The sequence below is a fragment of the Medicago truncatula genome, chromosome 5 (assembly GCF_003473485.1).
Source record: "Medicago truncatula cultivar Jemalong A17 chromosome 5, MtrunA17r5.0-ANR, whole genome shotgun sequence".
Lineage (NCBI taxonomy): Eukaryota > Viridiplantae > Streptophyta > Magnoliopsida > Fabales > Fabaceae > Medicago > Medicago truncatula.
In genome coordinates, this window is record NC_053046.1 from 812,170 (window position 1) to 832,921 (window position 20,752).

At 33.1% G+C, this 20,752-nt stretch overlaps 2 protein-coding genes and 1 long non-coding RNA gene across 3 annotated transcripts; 2 read left to right on the plus strand and 1 right to left on the minus strand.

Annotated features, from left to right (window-relative positions):
- Nucleotides 1–2,352: 2,352 nt before the first annotated feature.
- Nucleotides 2,353–4,962, minus strand: LOC11437609 (G-type lectin S-receptor-like serine/threonine-protein kinase LECRK1). The gene has a single exon (XM_024783803.2). It carries the CDS (start codon nt 4,867–4,869, stop codon nt 2,767–2,769), a length of 2,103 nt encoding a protein of 700 aa, XP_024639571.1. The 5' UTR covers nt 4,870–4,962; the 3' UTR covers nt 2,353–2,766.
- A 2,779-nt stretch (nt 4,963–7,741) lies between these two features.
- LOC11440133 (heat shock 70 kDa protein 8) lies at nt 7,742–10,813 on the plus strand. The gene is made up of 2 exons (XM_039834545.1): nt 7,742–7,897; nt 8,943–10,813. Exon 2 carries the CDS (start codon nt 8,944–8,946, stop codon nt 10,660–10,662), a length of 1,719 nt encoding a protein of 572 aa, XP_039690479.1. The 5' UTR covers nt 7,742–7,897; nt 8,943; the 3' UTR covers nt 10,663–10,813.
- A 1,707-nt stretch (nt 10,814–12,520) lies between these two features.
- On the plus strand, nt 12,521–13,310 carry LOC11440134 (uncharacterized). The gene is made up of 2 exons (XR_003012535.2): nt 12,521–12,778; nt 13,043–13,310. It is a non-coding gene; the product is annotated as an uncharacterized lncRNA (long non-coding RNA).
- The last annotated feature ends 7,442 nt before the right edge of the window (nt 13,311–20,752 follow it).

Genomic DNA, 20,752 nt, shown 5'->3' on the forward strand with positions numbered 1-20,752 from the left:
CAAAATAAATTTTGCAATTCCAAAGATAAAATATATCATATTAAAAGAACAAACATTATGATCAAATAAATTAAGTTGATATTCCACTTCATGCTTGTATTGACGCGCATATATTGATGTTGATTTTTAAAGAGTATTGAATACAAACCATTCCTATTTTAATTAAGTTGACCAACATTTCATTTAATTGAGATTAATTAAATGGAACACATTAATTATATTGTTCTTTAACCAGTGCCGCACTGGATAGCATTGCCCATTAAAATATAGAATAGAGAAACTTATCTAATTGACTGAGACATTGCTCATTAAGAGTATTTTGCCACCACAGATGGATCACCCAATACGGTTGGTCTCATAACTAGTACTTTCCTCCATGATAGAACAATCACTTCTTCTAGCACCGCATGTGAATTAGCAAGGTCTCGAAAACCACTTTTGGATGCTCAAGAGAACTCTATTTTACTTATTATTATTTGAGACGTGAATAAAAAATAAGAGAGATTGAAGTATCATATGTTCTATCTTCTCTCTCTCTGAAGACTGCCCCAAACCCACTTTCTTATACTATGTAAACACGTACAAATTAATTCCTATTAATGTGGAAATTTGAAACCGAAAAAATAGGAGAATATCCAAGAATAAATGATATTTAGTAAGCTTTTAACGGTTAAATTAGTCAAGAGAATAAATCAATTGATATAATAATTAATAATAATAAATAATTTTAAAATAAATTATAAACTAAAATTCCAACTGTATGTTGCACGACAGCATATTTCTCTCTTTTATTTGATGATAGTGCTGAGCTAGTGTTGTATCAACATATACATATCTCTTGTGAGGTCGTGATAGTGTTGTGCTACTCCATATCAATCCTACAATATAATATATATTTATATAAACTCAGCGCTAGTTTTGATTCAAATGCCAAATCAATTATTTTTCATTTTTCACTGTGAGATGTGAGCGGTGAATCTCTCTCTATCAAGTAATGAAATCAATAGAAAATATATAATTTTCATTTGGCTCGTGGATTTTGCGGGCATATGAGTCAAACACATATTTTTGTTTTTTAAAATATGTTATTTATATTGAATTAAGAAATAAAAAGCAATAATGATGGATTTGGAACCCAACTAAGGAAGAAAAACACGCTCGTGCACTTTTTGTGTAAATAGAGTGTCGTGCCATATAGCACCACTCTAATGCAATTGTGTGACTCTTACACACGTTCATTTCCTTCTTCATGCTCACTGTCACTGTGAACATTTAGTTTACATCTTCTGGCCACATAATGTAAAATTAATTTGAAATATAGGACTAGCATAATCAGTTTAATATCACCTATTACTCAAATTAATTAGTAGTGAAAGAAAGATCGTTTGTAACCAATCTTACCCAAACAACAATGGTATTTCTTAACAACCAAATTAGAATGAAGTATGAACCCTCCAATTTCTCATAATTTAATATAAAAATTTCTTATAATTCAATATATAAATAAACACAATAATACCCATGAAATTTGGTTAGGTATGTACCCCTCGTTCAATCATTCAACCATCAAACACTATGTCATTTTTTTATATTAATTAATATTAAAATAAATTTAATTGTTAAACAAATTTTATCTATGAGACACTGATATCTAACTAAACTCTGATGTACCTAACGATTTATCTAAAAATAGTTACAAGGGAATCAAAATATGAATGTGAAACAAAAAGTTATTGTATGAAGATTTTGTTCTCTAGGAGACACAATTCATATTTGACACATAATATAATACACAATAAAAAATATGAAGAAAAATGAAATGAAGAGTACTAATTAGTAGCATTTGGCTCTAAAAATAATGATTTCATCACCACGGCACCTGCAAACATGAAACCGACCTCAAAAATATACATATGAGTGAGTTAACTTACGAACCCTTTCAAAAGTAAATAAAACTGAACTAAAGATATGACCAACTTGCATATGAATTGAATGGAGCTTTCAAACCCACCAGTCCACCTTCTCATATGCAAAATGACGTTAGATAAATTATCCACAAACTCCCTCAACACAACATACAAACAAAATAAATACTTTTGAGGGTATTAATTAACACTATATGTTTAAAATAGTACACTCAAATTTAAGCATCACAACTTTATAAACAAAAGTTGAACACGTGAGATAACATTGCATACAACACAACCATACCCCAAACTCATAATGAAAACCAAAGATTAATTTATTTGCTATTCAAAAAAAATATTACCATGCAAAATTTATTTTGTTTCTTTTTAAAAACTAATTAATTTATAACAATATAATTTAAAAAAATAAAAGAAAACAAAATCAAAAGCCAAAGGAAAAAACTCATTCTCAATGTCATTTAACATACATGTTGAAGTTGAAGCTTAAAGAAAGATTTGATCCAAAATGGAAACAAAATTTGGTGGAACAATATAATATAATAACATTCACAAACTATAAGAGTTCTGATTTGCCATCATCTGATCATAAAGCAAAGGTGGAACCCCAACTTCCACTGTTCCCTCTAGCATTTGAGTCACTTTCTTCATTGAAGGTCTAAGAGTTGGGTTTGGATGAAGACACCATAATCCAACCAAAGCCATTTGCTCAAACCTCTTGAAATCATTGAGTACTTCTAAGTCATGACTTACCACTATCTCCAGTTTCCTAGTAACCATGCACCTTAAAACCAAATTAACAAGAACCAAATCATCATCTTCACTTCCTCTTTCATCCTCATCATGATTCTGATATATATGACTCAACATGCCTCCTACAACAAATGATCTCAAGTAGCATAACTCCATAGCTGAAAACATCAACTTTTGCAGTTATCGGTGCACTCCTTAACCATTCAGGTGCTATGTACCCTATTGTCCCTCTAAAATTTGTACTTGTTCTGGTTTGATCTTTGTTCAAAAGCTTGGAAAGTCCAAAATCTGCAATCTTTGCAATATGATTAGCATCAAGTAACACATTTTGTGGCTTGATATCACAATGTATGATCTGCGTTTCACACTCTTCATGCAAGTAGAGTAAGCCTCTTGCTATTCCAAGAGCCATTTCAACCCTTTGACTCCATTGAGGTCTCTCTCCTTCTCCAAACAATAAACTTGACAACGCTCCGTTTGGCATTAGCTCATAGACAAGTAGTCTATGGTTGTCCTCCATGCAAAATCCCAAAAGTTTCACCAAATTTTTGTGATGTGTAAGACCTATAATTTTGAGCTCAGTCATGAACTCATTCTCACTTTTCTCAATCTTCTTTTCAAGCTTCTTCACTGCAATACCAATTTCCGTATCATCTATAATCAAAGTACCGTGATAGACTTTCCCTGAAGATCCCCTGCCAAGAATCCTACTAAATCCATCTGTTGCTTCATGCAGCTCTTGGAATGTGAATTCTCTAAAGTTGATTCCAATAGCTGTTGCATTTAGATACTTCTTTCTTCTTGTTATTAGTCTCTTTACAAAAGGATGATAATAAGCAGCAAGAGCTCCAAAGAAGCATGCAAGAGTTGCACTAATTGCAACCATAACCTTCAAAAAAACTCTCACATTAAAACTCTTGTTCTTTGAAACTTCAATTGTGTTGGACTCATTATTACTATAAGGAACTTTGAGAAGTGCTTTTTGTCCCTTGGAAGATGAACTGTTTCTAGCATTCAGCAACGGCATTCTCTTCTTAGCACATGTTGAAGTTGAAGAATTATAAGTAGCAGCAATGATATTGCAATCATCTATCACAGATTTCTTACAACTTTCCAAATCAACATCATTAATGAGAGCAAAATCAGGATAAAATTGAAAATCAGTGTCATCAAACACACGCAGCTCAAAATTCATCATTGAAGGTCCACTACAATAATTGATTACAGTTTTCGGACGACACCCTTTAGACACATCTTCTTGATCCAATGGAATATAACCTTGAATACACTCACAATTCACTGATTCATTATCAGGAGAAGTGCATAAACCATAAATTCCACAAACATAATCCACTCTACATGGATCATCTATAGCTCTCCAAACCCTTTCCCAATTTGTTCCATTTCTTTTGTGATACACATATTGTTGGAAATTGCCATTTTCATCAATTGTAGCGCGGTGATAGTAATCTTTTACTGGAGTTGGAGTACTTTTTGTTAATGAGTAAATAATGTTTCCAATTCCAGTTGCAAGATACAATAAAGAACTAGTTTCATTGAAAACCAAACTCAAATTTGAGACTAAAGTTGAAGTGTACCAGTATGAAGGATCTGACCATTGGTGTGCCTTGAGGATCAAGTTACCATCAGCCTGCATTTCAAGCATGAAATTTCCCATTGAGTAGTTTGAATCACCTTTTCCTTTAGAATAAAGAATTTGATTGCTTTTCAAGGTTTGTCCAGGTAAGATTGTGTTAGATGGAGAATTAAAACTGTCCCAAACAGTTCTTAGGTTGGAGTCTTTCAAGACGAAATTTCCATCGTCTTGCATATAAGCAGAATTTGCAGCTTCACTATATCCTCCAATGTTGTCTATGGTATGAGAAGTGGTTCCATTAGGATATGTTATCAGAAGGTGTCCTTCAGATGTGAGTTGGAGTAAGGAATTTGTTTCAACTGAGGGAGTTTGGTACCATACAAATGTTTTTTGTGGGATTTTTGCAAACCATATTCCTGGTAGAAAAAGACCATTGGGAAGAGGGTAGAATCCGAATTCGAAATAGCCAGAAGGTGATTTCCAAGTTGAATTTGAACCAGCAGTGATGCTTGATTTTAAGTCTATGGCATATAAGACATTTAGTGATGAAATTAGTACAAGAATAATGCATGGTAGAAACATAGCTAAAGACATAGGAATTGATGGTGGTGATAGAAAAGAAGATAATAATGGTCCAAAATGACTAGTCTAGCTTGAATTTGTTGCAAATTGTAATGCACGGCATAGAAAAGTTTACAAAAGAAGCAGTCAAATTTGTCCACTACTTTGATTCGTCCAGGTAGCAAAGGATGAATGGTATGCCGTATACGTATGTATGGGGGTTCAAGACTTGTTGCCACTAATTAATGCATAGCATAGTCTTTACCATTTGACAAAGTCAAGTTAAAAAAACATATGAGAGATCTACTACGTCATTAGGAACTGAGATTCTCAATTGGAGAGTGGGATATCTAAAATTAATTTCAGTTTATTGTGTCCATTCAAATAAGTGTCCTCGGATTAAGGTGTCTGCTCACCCAAAACTTGTTGAATTTGGTTCGTTACTGTTATTTGCTATTACAAGTTAGTATTACAGTATATGAGCATCTTCCATGTTATTTTTTATGAACCTACTACATTGGATAAATAGTTTCTCAATGCTGCTACATCATACTTATTAAACTCATACTCATTTTTTTACTCTAAAAGTAAAAAATTATACAACTCTAACAACCATAATAATTTTGTGTTTTTTCAATGTTTTCTGTTATTTTGTAACAATATCTATCTATATATTACCAATGTAATGTTAAGATAGTTCCAATGAATAGAAAAATTAAAATACAAATTCAGCAACCTAGTGAACATATATGAGACTATGACATCATTATTAGAGATTATTCTCTATCCTCGCTCGCCCCCGGGATAGCATTTTCTGGAAGTTACCTTTTTTTAGTGGTAAGTAAAGTATACCATATTCCTTCTACTGCCACGTTTTCCTCTCGAATCTAGATACTTCTGCACAGGGCTATTTGATATTCAAAGAATCAAAATCATTCATATTTTATCTATAGTATTTTCTAAATGAGGTTTAGTTAATATCCAATTAATTGGTAGTGTCAAAATTACTCCCCAGCTGCAATAGTTTTTGATCAAATTTTGTTTATCTCAATCATATTCACGTATATGTCCTAGACTATTTTCTCTAAACTTGACAATTATATTTAAGTGTGAGTTGTTTTTTTTAAGAGGTTAAAATGAAATATATTACCACATCAAAAAGGCCCTCCTAATACAAGGTGTGCTAAGGAAGTAACACCAAAGTACAAACTGTGTCTTAGCAATATTTACAAGTAAACCGCCAAACCATAGAAACAAAACAAGAAAGAAATAAACAGTTAACCAATTCCTAAGATGGTAAACGGACTTAGCCACCAGCCATGGTAGTTAGAGGGGAGAGTAACACATTTCTCCTTCAACCACATGAAAGTTAAGGACTTTATCTTGTCTACCACTTGCAATATAGAGCAATTTTTATCAGTGAATATTCTGTTATTTCTTTCTTTCCAAATTTCTCACACTGTTGCAAACCAAATAACCTGGAGGATGAAACGCCTTGTCTTAGCAGCGCCTCCAATAAAACTGAAATGGTGAAAGTGACTTAAAGCATCCAAAGGGAGAACAGAAGATACCCCAATTCACCTAAAAATATGATGCCAAACAGTCCCAAAAAAATTACAATGTAATAATAAATGAGAAGATATTTTCACCTCCCCACAACCACTAACGCAAGACTGCTCATCGAAACCAACAATGTGACGACAATTAAGGTTGTCCTTAGTAAGCAGCCTATCACGTAACAGTCGCCAAGCAAATAGCACCACCTTCAATAAAAAGAGATTCGATAGAGGATACGATACCTGACAGAGCCTTGAAAAAAGAAAGAGCATATACAGGCAATTATAACAGGACAAACTTTAAGTGTGAGTTGTTAGTCTTTCAGAATACCATTAGAGCTCAGACGTAAACCACCGTCGAATTATTAGAGCGCCACATCGCACCGTCGTTAGGTCACTAGACCTTTGATGTAGGTCCCTAAGAAATTGGTTGGAGATCCGCCGCCCACTTCCGTGGGGGTTGTCGGAGCTCCGCAACGATCAACGACAACAGCAGTCCTTGACCACCGGCTAATAGAAAAGACATTCATATTTTATCTATTTTCTAAATGAGGTTTAGTTAATATTCAATTAATTGGTAGTGTCAAAATTACTCCCCAGCTGCAATAGTTTTTTTATTTTTTATCAAATTTTTTTATCCAATTATATGACCTAGACTACCTTCTCTAAAACTTGGCAGTTATATTTAAGTGTGAGTCGTTAATCTTTCGTAATACCGTTAGAGTTTAGACATAAACCATCGTCGAATTATAAGAGCGCCACAGCGCATCGCCGTTAGGTCACTAGACCTTTGATTTCGGTCCCTAAGAAATTGGTTGGAGATCCGCCGGGGTTGTCGGAGCTCCGCAACGGTCAACGACAACGGCAGTCCTTGACCACCGGCTGCCAATAGCATTTTCCTAAAAAAAGGGCTAAAAAAATTCAATATTGGACCTTGTACATAAAATCTCTTTAAATTAAATTCATGAAAAATAAAAATAAAAAAGTAAATAATACACTTTAATATATGAATCGGACGAACATTCAACCATTAAAATCTAAAAATGGATGAATCAAATGTATTTTATTCTTAATGAATTAGATTGCATGAATTTTTCTTAAAAAAATTAATATATTTTAATGGACTAACAAATTGTTTTAAGAGAAATAATATTTAAACACCAATTTTAAAAAACTTTTGTGACAATAACAATGGAGAAAAAAGAATAAAAGTACAATAAAAGCATAAGAAAAAGTTGTCCAAAAATAGTTATTCATATATCATTTTTTTTTTTTCAATTGTGTTTAATATATTAGAATTTAGAAAATAAAAAAGAAAAGAAAATTGAAAGAAAGTGTAAGAGTGTGTTTCTGGGGAAGTCTAGAACACAACCCTGTTGTTTGTATTAATTAGAAAAAGACAGTTTCTCTTTCTCTCTCTCACTGTGATCTCAACAACTTCACTCTCGCGTTTGTTCTCTCTCACACATTGTGCTGCTGCTGCATCACCCCGCTCACTCAGTCAGGTTTGTCATATTTTTTACCTTCTGCTACTCTTCTAATCATCTTCATTCTATAGAAAGAACTTCTCTTATTATTACTTCAATATCAATCAACAACAATTCTTGTTTTTAATTTTTTTTTTTTTTTTTTTTTGTTTCTTACTCACTCACACCAACCAACAATGCCATTTCTTTTTTCTCTTGTTCAACTTGTCTTATAGGTATTTGTAACTAGTCCTGCATCAATCAAATCAAATTTCATCAATTCTTCTTTTCATTTTGGAACTCAAATATTATATTATACTTGTTTTTTCTTCTTCAATTTTTATTTGTCTCTCACTTTGCATGACACTTTCAATTAGGTCCCTCAATTTTTTAATGTTTTAAAAATGGTTCTTTGACTTTGTCAAATTTTACTCATATCAGTCTTTCAAATTCAAACAATATGCTAGGGACTAAATTGATGATGGATAAACTTAGGGTTAGGGACCAAATTAATTGTAATATAGGGACTTTATTGATAGTAAGTGGTTAAATATAAAGACCCAACTTGACAGTTTTAAAGAGTTAGGGACCTTTTTGAAATTCTTATAATCTCAAGGACCTATTTGAAAATGCACTACGAAGTCAGGGACCTATTTGAGAGTTCTCTACAAAGTCAGGGATTATTTTTTGATGCTATATTCAAGAGCATGTTACTGAGTATAATTTATGGTATTTGGTCCGACACAAGTTTATTCCTGTCATTGTTTTAACAACTCTGAAAATGGAAGAATCATAATCAAACATTACATACTGAAATTTTGCTTATAACATGTTTTTTTCTTCTTTCCTTATTGTGCTCTGTTTATAAGGTTCATTCTACTATGATTGTGTGAGTTTTAGACTAATAGTGATTAATGTTAACAATTAACATAAATGAATTTTTCAAACATGTAATTTTATCTGAAGAGCTGCATGTAATTATATCTGAGGAGCTGTTACTTATCTAAGCTATGATTTCAAAGTGTTTTGCTTTCTATATTAGATTGTTTGGTTGAAAACTCTCAATTTTTCCTGTTAAATGCAGGATGGCAGAACGAGAACCTGCATATACTGTTGCATCTGACAGTGAAACAACTGGGGAGGAAAAATCATCGCCTCTTCCTGAAATAGCGATTGGAATTGATATTGGCACCTCACAATGTAGCGTTGCTGTGTGGAATGGCTCCGAAGTGGAGCTTTTGAAAAACAAAAGAAATCAGAAGCTTATGAAGTCATTTGTGACATTCAAAGATGAAGCTCCTTCTGGAGGAGTTACTAGTCAATTCTCCCATGAGCATGAGATGCTGTTTGGAGATACGATTTTCAACATGAAACGCTTGATCGGCAGAGTTGATACTGACCCTGTGGTTCATGCAAGTAAAAATCTGCCATTTCTGGTGCAGACCTTGGACATTGGCGTTCGTCCCTTTATTGCTGCGTTAGTGAACAATGTTTGGAGATCCACCACTCCCGAAGAAGTCCTTGCAATGTTTCTGGTGGAGTTAAGACTGATGACTGAAACTCATCTCAAACGACCGATAAGAAATGTGGTGCTTACTGTGCCGGTTTCATTCAGTCGCTTCCAGCTGACCCGCTTAGAGCGTGCTTGCGCGATGGCTGGTCTTCATGTTCTCAGGTTGATGCCTGAACCAACAGCAGTGGCGTTATTATATGGACAGCAACAACAGAAAGCTTCTCAAGAAACTATGGGCAGTGGAAGTGAGAAAATTGCTCTCATTTTCAATATGGGTGCTGGTTATTGTGATGTTGCTGTGACTGCTACCGCTGGGGGAGTATCTCAGATAAAAGCCTTGGCAGGAAGTACCATCGGTGGAGAAGATTTGCTTCAGAATATGATGCGCCATCTCTTACCAGATTCTGAAAATATATTCAAGCGTCACGGGGTTGAAGAAATTAAGTCAATGGCATTGCTTCGAGTTGCAACCCAGGATGCAATTCATCAGCTTTCCACCCAAAGCAGTGTTCAGGTTGATGTAGATTTGGGAAATAGTTTGAAGATATGCAAGGTTGTTGACAGGGCGGAGTTTGAGGAGGTGAACAAAGAGGTGTTCGAAAAGTGTGAAAGCCTTATCATCCAATGTTTACATGATGCAAAGGTAGAAGTCGGGGATATAAATGATGTGATACTTGTTGGTGGATGTTCATATATCCCAAGGGTGGAGAATCTTGTTACCAACTTATGCAAAATTACAGAAGTTTATAAAGGTATAAACCCTTTGGAAGGTGCGGTTTGTGGTGCAGCAATGGAAGGAGCTGTTGCTTCAGGCATCAGTGATCCTTTTGGAAACTTGGACTTGTTAACGATTCAAGCCACTCCTCTTGCCATTGGAATCCGAGCTGATGGGAACAAGTTTGTACCTGTAATTCCGAGGAACACCACAATGCCAGCGCGTAAGGATCTACTTTTCACAACTATTCATGATAATCAAACTGAGGCATTGATACTTGTGTACGAAGGTGAGGGAAAGAAGGCAGAAGAAAACCACTTGTTAGGATATTTCAAGATAATGGGAATACCTGCAGCACCAAAAGGAGTTCCTGAAATCAGTGTGTGCATGGACATAGATGCTGCAAACGTGCTGCGAGTTTTAACCGGTGTTGTGATGCCTGGATCCCGTATAACTGTGGTTCCTGTTATGGAAGTGAGGATGCCAATGGTTGATGATGGTCATGGTTGGTGTGCTGAGGCCCTAAATAGGACCCATGGTGCCACAATGGATTTGGTTACCCTCAAGAAGGCATAAATTGATAATAATGTATCATTGTACCTATTTTAGTTGTTTTCCTGTGTTCCAGAATAGAAGTTGATTTACATGTATAATGTTTGTAATATAAATGTAATAATACATAGAAGACTTTATTTCTATAGCTACCACCGCGTCTGTGTATCTCTGATGTTTAAATTTCCTTATGTACTAGTTGGTTTATTTGTTGACCCACTAACACTGCCCCTCAGTTGCAGGAAAAATAATCTCAGGAAGATATATGTGCAAAAGAGGGAGGAAACTTAATATGTGTTAGAAGAAAGAGAGGTGAGAAAATGGCAGACCTATTGCAGTGTATTTATCTCACTCTCCCTCTGCAGTGTCCTCCCCTCTGCTGCAATTTTTCTGGTATCCTCTGTTTTTATTATTGCTTTGCTTTCCTTAAAATGGAGTGACTCCATATTTACCTTTTGGGCATTTGCATTTGATTTTTGTACTTGCAAATTGCAATGAAGCTCTTCAACTGTGCTATTGAAAAGGTCAATATTAGAGTTGATTTCAGTATTGTTAATTGTTATATGCTTTAGGATATTTCTGAGTATAGATTCATCTAACATTTTTATCTTATGCTTTGTTGTTAGCTGTTATTGAGTTCAGTTTTTTTTTACTCAAGAATCAAGCTTTGAAGGACCTTATTTTCCTTTTGTCTGACGAATATTGTATAGTATAATATGCTTAAGCTCGAATTTCTCACATTTTTAGACCAGACGGGATAACAGGCTATGTTCTTTTTACTCACATAACATGTTATGCTGGAAGAAAAAAAAAGCAACAAACAATATTTCCTTTCTATCTCTGTTATCTTCTCTTTTGTTTTGCTATTTGCTTTTACTTTGGTTATTTCATCTTTTCTATTAGTTCAGTGCACACACACTTTGCTCTTTAATTCCAACATCTTTAGCGAGTGTAGTGTTTGGTTGCATGTCTATTCACCGCCACTGCTCGTCCACAGATTTATGCCATCAAATACGAGAAGCTTTACTCGTAGCTTCAAGTTAAACGCACGTCTGGCAATATCCTTCTGTGGAAACAGACATGACAGTAATAGGTGGTATTTAGGGTACAAATGATAAAATTTGTGTACCGTATCCTATTGTCATTTTGGTTCTCTTGTTGCCTGAACAGCAACAAATTGAGCATCAATCATGTTCTAATTACTTGATACAAAAATGTTAAATAACGTAAAAACAATTTTTTGTTAGTGTAAAAATGATAGATAATTTGATTTTAGTTTGTTCAATAGTTTTACTTTGAATCAGTAGGTTTATTAAATTAATGTTTTCTTCCATCAATTTACATGGTATTTTTACCAACCATTTCTGATCCTTCCCACCTTTCTGAATCTTTAATGCACAATGAACAAAGAGGGGAAAACAATAAAATAATAAAAGCATTTCTGTAGGATTCTCAACTGAGTGAAGTCATTCATGTGAGTACGTGTGAATGCTGAGTCAGCAAGACATTGTCTTCACACTTGTAAGGCACCCTAGTGGAACAGGTGGCTAACAGAGAACAAAGCCTTGTGTGTATGTGTCTTGTTGGACACTCTTAAAAAGGTGCCTGTACTTGCTTGAAATGCAAGAGCAAGAAGGCCTATGTGTCAAAATAGGAAACCTTACGAATGTGTGCCTTTTACTACCACTATGGATTGATTGATATCAAATGATGGTGAAAACAAAGATTTATATCTTCAATCACAAGCCACTCTTTGGTGAAAGAGAAAATTTGATACACCAATAGAGGCTTCTTTTTTCTACTTTTTCAGTGAAAGTGTGAGATTCAAAGCTAATTGGTGGAGTGTTCCCTTAGGGATAAAAGCTATGAAAGGGACATTTTACCTACAATAAATACTAATCACATCATTGGCCTACAAGGGAATGTAAAAATGCCAAAAAACATGTAAAACAACCTTCTTAAAATCTTCACCCTTGTTTAAGCAAAGGCTATATATTTCAGGTTTCCCTCTTCTTAGTATTTCCTTCAAGTAATTGACACCTACATGTGCCACACTCATTTCATCAAATGGGGTGGTTGCAATCCCTCTTCTCTCCATTGAAGAAGGTTTGGTTCAAGTTGCATTCAACTCAAAACAAGAGTATGTTCCATGACACTTTTCATACCCTGCATTGTCTGTTTTTCCTTCTTATCTATAATGCATGCTAAGTTTCACAAAAATGCATGTGTCCTCTTTTTCATTGTTCTTAGTATGTTGTACAAAGCTTTTTATCCTTGAAAAAAAAATCAATCACAAACTATACAGTTCCATCCTTCACCTTCACTTCAATGAAATTTCATAGAAACAGAAGTAACATTATGCAAATTTATACACTACTCATGCCAATTTTTTTTGTTGTTGCAGGAAGAGGGATATACATTCTGTATGAAGATGTCAAATCTTGCCCCTACGAAGATGTGCAAGTCCTCTGGTCGATACTAGTGGAATCACATTCACCTCCTTTGCCATCATGAAAATGAAGAACAAAACATAACTGAGAAGAGGCTTGTAATAATGTACATAAAATATTTTGATATCATCATGAATTATCCCATTGCTTTTTTACAATCTTCTTTTACAGATTCTCTACATCATTTTTACACTTTCATTAATACTTGATTTATCCTCTTTATCTTGTTTTTCTTTTCTTTATGTCATCCATTCTATGGAAAATTGTTAGCATTACTCTAGAAATAATTTAGCGAATATTTATGATGGCCATACACAGAATGTTTTATTTTTCTTTTCCTTTTTAACTTTTGTACCAATATTAGAATAGAATGATTGTCTTCTTTTGAAATTTGTGTCTTATAAAGCATCCACTAAGTCCATCTTTTTTCCTCTCTTTAATGCTTTCCATTAATTTGTACATAATTTTTTAAAATCTGAGTAGGGTAGTGGGGTAAGAATGCATTGGCCTATATATAGATTCTTTGTTTTTTTCCTAAAGAAGTAAGGATAAGCTTTTTATTGGTAAGATGTCTATTTGAAGCTGTTGAGATGGTAGTTTTTGTTGTTCCTTAGTCTTCCTTATTGAGGTTGATAGTGAAAGCTACTTTATAGTGAATATAGCAAACTAGCCTTAGAAATACAAAGTTGATGAGGAGTGAACACTTACGTATAAGAAAATAAAATAGGACTTCAAGTTGTCTTTCATAGCAAGTATAGGATCCAATTTCATGCCAAAAAGTTAGTTATTAAAAACTGTAATATAAGAAGCCATTCATTAAAGCACAAATGTATGATTTGGTCATTACCAACATATTAAATAAATAAATATGTCGATCACTCTCTCTTTCTTATTGTTTGAAGGTGATCAAACATTTTTCTATCTAGAATAGTTTTGCCTATATATATAACCCAGCTGATAGTAACCAACCTAGAAGCCAAGAATAGCATACATGTGTGTGTGAAAGTGAAATGAATATAAAATGAAATGAAATAGTTTTATTTCACAAACTAAGAGAATCCACAATGAATTTGGAGTTGGTGCATTAACTTGTGTGGCACATTTACTTCTCTCAACTGTCCGATTTGGTTTAACGGCTGAGATCATACAGCTTCACTAAAATTGATGTGTAATCTTAACAGTCTAATCTCAAATTATCGATTAAAATTAATTACAATGTAAAGTAGTTTGGAACTCTACATCACACATAGAACTATATATATATCCTGAGCACTCTTGCTAGTGGAATATTATTATCTTAGCTGGTTTGTGCATCCAAACAAGCTCTTCCGTTGCAACTAAAGGGCTGCTACTTATTAAGAAGCACAATTAATTAAATTTTACATACATCTCATAATACATTTTAAAGCATATCTCATGAAAACAAAACAATACAATACAATACCCCATAAGTACACAAAAAAAAAAAATTGAATTACTAAGAAAGTCAATTATAAACAATCTCTGCACAACCGCACCACCCCATTAAATAGTTTCATGAGGGGGGAAAGGGATAAAAAAAACAGCCCAAGCTGAAAAACTAATGTATTTTCTTGAACTATGCTTAGATTCTCTAATCATTCTATATAGCAAAATCTCCATGATCCCAAAAGAGTAGGCAAGATGCAACCAACTCAATAGTATACCGAAAAGAATATTACCATCAAACCCTAGATTAATCATATAGATTGTATTTCAAAATATTCCACATATACATAGAAGAGTCCTCCCATATATTTGAAAAATTTACTAAAAACACAAAATTATAATGAAAAAACCAATGGAAGTAGCAATTATCTCTTGCCATTGTACTTTCTTTAGATCTTTCTTTTACAAACAAAAAAAAAGGATAATAGTGGAACTGGAAGCGGCATGTATATCATAACAATTGGAATATATCACACAAAATACTTAATGCACAATAAATATGATTTGGAACAATTCAATAGAGCAAAATAAAAATGAAAGTATTTAAACAGTATTGTTATCGAGCAACAATGGTACTTCACCCAAGAATTCATTCATACTAAAGACCACCGTCCTCGTTTATTTTACCAGAAGACTTATCTAATGTGGCATTTCATATGGAAAAGGTTAATCATTTTCCACCATAAAAAAGGTGATGTATTACCTCTAAATGGAGGTCAAAAAGGTTGCAAGAGATTTTTTGTTTTGTTGGTTCATACAAACAAAATTGAATGGAATATTAAATTGAATTTGTTTTTACACCTCCCATGTAAAAAAACACTACTATCTACACCTCTAAGGCTCATTTTGGCAAGGTCAAATTCATAGTTTATAGCGGATAGTTTATAAATTCGTCTAACAAAAAAACTCGTTTGGTAATGGTCTTTTCACCACAAACTTATAGCTTATTTTTCATACGCTATTTCAAGTAGGTTTAAACTTATAACTTATATTTTTTCTTCCAATTTTACCCTTATCATATTAATTAAAATTTATGTTTACCCTTTATTATAAATTAAAACTAAGTTATAATATTTTTTTTATGTTTCTCCTCAATCCTCACGCATACTGTGTAAGTCATGGTTTTAAAACTCGGACTGGACCGGCCGGTCGAACCGGTTCAACCGTGAACCAGTGGGCGGTCCGGTTCACTTATTGGATCGGTTATGCTATTGACTCGCTACGAACCGGTGTAACTCGGCCTGAACTGGTGATTCGGTGGGTCTTCTTGAACCGGCCGGGTCAATACTTTTGACCCTTTTTTTTTTTTTTTACAAGAAACAAGGGTTTGTTATATTTAAAAAAATAAAAATAAAATCCATTTTGGCCAGGCCGGGAATCAAACCAGCAGCAGGAGATGTAGAATGAAATACCAATAGACCATACACTCATTTGTGATAGTGATTTCCTTTTTATTTGTTATATTAATTTCAATTGTAAAAGTTTATTACTAACTTCAATTTTTTTTTTTATAAAGCATTAGAAAGAAAAAAAACTTATAATTTAATGTTTCAATTATCTTGTACCAAAAAAAAAAAAATGTTTCAATTATCTTTTTTCATAATTTTGGCTGAACGAAATATTGCAAAATTATATTTTAAATTAATTCCAAATATTTTTAACACAGAAAAATACACTTGCTTATATATATTATTGTAATTAATAGCGTATTTTTTTGTAAAGAATAAAAATAGCGTAATTTATTTTTATGAAAATCAATTTTATGCTTAAAATTATTTTTTTGTATTTGTTTGGTAATTGTATCATAGTCGATGGATTAAATTTAAAAAATAAACTTGTGAAATTATGTTATTTTTTATAAGTGTAATAATACTTTTTAGAGAACAAAATCATATAATGTAATACAAGATTTTCATTATAAAAATCGAGCCGAGTCAACCGATTTAATCCGATTCTTTCATGCAGTTCGATCAGTGATCCAGTGGTTCGACCATTGACCCAGTGATCCAGTATCCTTACCGAGTCGATCACCGATCTGAGTTTTAAAACTATGGTGTAAGTGGCATCCACTTTTCTTTTTGTTCCATATATTATATACGACCTTTTTAAAGTATAAGTGGATGATATATACAACCTTTTTTTTTATATATAATATTTTTTTTTTTTTTTGCAAAAGTTGATGCTAGAGCATCAACAAAATATATAAAAAAGGAAAAAGGAGTACAAAAAGAAAAGGGGGGACTAGGCCAAAACCTTTTTAGAAATTAACAAACCTATAATTAGGTAAACCCAACCTATTCCTGGAGTACTCCTCCCTAATCCCATCTGGTATGTTAGTATGCCAAACAAAAGAGTTAGGAGGTAAAGCTAAACCAATGTTCGCTAACCCATCAGCACAAGCATTACCTTCCCTATATACATGAGAAAAAGTAAAATTAATGCCCCTAACAAAAGCTAAACAGTTGTGCCATCTGTTTCTTAGGATCCAAGGAACAGAAGCCGAAGATTTCATAGCCAGATAAACCAGTTGAGAGTCTGTTTCCAACCACAAATTGAACCAACCCTCTCTTTGAGCCACCTCCATAGCAATGATAGCAGCCATTAGTTCCGAATGAAAGGCATTACCATTTACAAGATTTTGAGCAAAACAGCCAATACAATTACCATCTCTGTCTCTGAAGATGCCGCCTGCAGCAGCATTGGTAGGACTCTTTGTTGCAGCACCATCAGTGTTCACCTTAACCCAGTCAAAAATTGGAGGAGTCCAGATAACTTCAATAACTCTAGGGGCATTAGGAGGCTTGATTGGAACTCTGAAACTCTTTAAAATGCTAAACTCCCTCATATCAGGTGAAGAAACTTTTGTTGTGTTACTGCCAGACATACAGACTGAAGAGACAATGTTGTTGATAGATAGCTTCCTGTGAATGAGCTTATCCTTAAATCTAGCTTGATTTCTTATATACCATATTGAACTAATAATATTAACAATGCCAGCCTGCGCACCACTAACTTACATTGAGGTGACCATCTTCTATCACATATCTTCCAAATATCCTCTAGATTGGAAACTTGAATTGGGAGATTTAGAATGCCAGCAAACCAGTTCCAAAGGTATTTAGCAAAACTGCATTCAAAAAATAGATGGAAGGAAGTTTCAGCATACTTATTACAGTTTGAGCACATTGATGCTAAAGAGCAGCCCCTAAGCACCAGATTATCATCTGTTGGAATCCTATTATGCATCAATCTCCAGCACAACAGGGACTTTGATGGAGGAATATCTTTACTCCAAATCTTCTTTGCCCACCCTATGTTCTGGGTACAATGAGCTTTGAATATATAAGCATCTTTAAGTGAAAGCTCACCATTTGCTGCATTTTTCCAAACCAATTTGTCCTCCACAGCATCTGTAGGTATTGTTACTTTATGAACTAGTGAGTTTATTGCAGGGAATGCCATCTGCACTATCTGAGGAATACTCCAGACTCCATTAATAATGAAATCTGCAACTGTGGCTTGTAGATTTTGAGATATATGAACAGGTATGTTTAGAGTAGAGGTTAAAGAAACCCCACACCATTCATCATTCCAAAAGTTCACTGACTCTCCATTACCAATTAGCCAGCTAGCTTGTTCTGTTGTAGTATCGAATTCATTTTTTATGCTGCTCCAAATTGAAGAATAGATGTGATGTGAGATCGGTCTTCTATTTCTTATAACTCTGCTACGTAGTAGAGTGGCCCAAGATTCATTGGAATTCCTAATATCCCAACAGAGCTTAAGATTGGAGGCTTCATTCAAAGAAATCAAGGATCTGATCCCTAATCCTCCTTGTGAAATTGGTTTGCAACATTTGTTCCAAGATACTGTAACTAATTTCCTCTTGTTCACATCACCACTCCAGATGAAATTCCTAATCCATTTCTCTAAATCTTTTAGAAGTGAAATAGGCCAATTATATATAATATGTACATAATACGTGGATGATATATACGAACTTTTTTACTGTGTAAGTGGCGTACAATTATCTTTTTTTTTTCATAATACGATTTTTTTTTTACTTCTAGCATTTATGATATTACATAAAAAAATTATACTTTAAATTTTTTTCAAAGTAACTTTATGCTTTAATTTTTTTGTAAAGTATAAAAACTGAAATGGAATAAATTTAAAATATAACTATAACCAAAAATAATAAGTTAATAATATATTTTTTGTAAAGTAGTAATTTTTTTTTAAAGAGACACAGAATTAATGAATTCACGTTTTTCTTATAATTAATAATTGATTCATGAAATATTATTTTTTAACAAATAAGTTAACACCTCTCGAAAAAAATAAACAATTGACAGTATACCAAATAATAAGATAATTATTAGGACCCTTTGCTTAGGCATAAAGAGTGACTTACTGTGTATGGAAGTCCACTTGCTAGCAGCTTAGCAATGTTTCTTCTGCCTTCCTTTTCCAAAAAATGAACTATAGAAATAGAACTAAGAAATCAATTGAACTTCTTTATGATGTCAGCATGAAAATATAACTTAAAACTATATATGCAAATTTGTACACACAGCCTTCCAGCCCCATGTACATGATGCTCACTTGAGAAAAGCTGCAGGAAAACCAATTGTTTGTTCCTAATGAAGTAACAAATATGCATGAAGTGATTAATTTTGGCAACAGTTTCTGTATCGATCATGGCAGAATGAAATGATATGACAGTTGATGTATTCCCTAATGCTGATCCAATTTGAGTCTAGCTTCTCCAAATCACTCTCCAAAAAGGTCACACTCCATGTCATAAAAATCATCTTAAGTCTATCACTCCGGACCACTTAAGTAAATATGAATAATATTATTTATTACTAATATTATTATATTATATTTTGTACTTTGAATTAAATCATAAATTTGTTAACCATTTCAATAAATTAAGCTTATTAGTATACGTTAATATTTTGCATATTAAAATGTATTATCATAAGCGAGAATTAAAATATGATATAATATATGGTCAAATTCTCTAAAAAAATCATGTTAAATATCAAGAGAGTTTAATCTCATTGATCCATTAGTTTGTTAGTCTATAATTTAAACTTATACTTAAAGATGTTCATAAAAAATAGACTTTTAAACAGGAAAGCATGCAATATCATACTTTCAATAGGCCAGACCCGTGCCTAAAAAGCAAGTCTATGACAGACTGCATGTCAGACTATTTGCTTAAATTTTTTGACAGATTAGATTTTTACATCTTCCAAAACCTAGTTCGGCCTAACTTATTATCACCCTAGCTCGGCCTTGCAATTCGACCCATGCATCTGCACCATGACATTTATTTAAATGAAAGGAATTTATGGTAATTCTACTTAGCTTAATGGTTTACAATTAATTGTATGACTTTGTTCTCTTAGCTTCCTTACGAGCAGGGTTTAGGTTTGCTCCATTTATCTACTTTTTATTTATTATTCATTTATGAAAGAGATATGCACAAGTGGAAGACTAGTGTGACTTATTAGAAGGGTCAACTTATTAAAATGGGTCCGATTAATCTTCCACTTTTGTCTAATTTTCTTATTCATATACAATAAATAAATGGTAGATAAATAGAGCAAATTGACTCATTTGCATCATGAATTTTTTCAAATCAAAGGAATTTATGTTAATTTAAAAATAAAAAAAAATTATGGTAATGTTAATTAGCTTAATGGTTTACAATTAATTGTATATGTTTCCCTCAGCTTATGTACCTGCATCATGAAATTTATTTAAATGTGATGTGATACATCTAGACATAAAATGATAAAAGGTATACAATTTTTCAGAGAATCCATGATAGCTCAGTGCACACACAATATATGAATTAAGTTCACTGGTGTGGAGTAACAAATTTAACTCAATGCTCGCGAACCTTTTTTTTTTTAAGGAAGAGCCAAAGGTACAAATTACAAAAAAATAATAAATAATAACTTTAACTTAATAGAATCTAAAATATATTTCAAAAATGGAATGAATTTGATGGTAAACTTTTTTCATTTAGCATATGTGCAATGAGTCCACGTTTGCTACATTCACATATCATTCATTTATAAACTTCAAACAAAAAAAAACTATCATTCATTTATTGTCTATTTATGAAAGAAATATAGACATAAGTGGAAGACTAATTAGAACAAGTCTCATTAATTAATCAT

Coding starts and splice junctions, on each gene's coding strand:
- LOC11440133 (XM_039834545.1), top strand. CDS start 8,944: ATGGCAGAACGAGAACCTGCATATACTGTTGCATCTGACAGTGAAACA.
- LOC11437609 (XM_024783803.2), bottom strand. CDS start 4,869: ATGTCTTTAGCTATGTTTCTACCATGCATTATTCTTGTACTAATTTCA.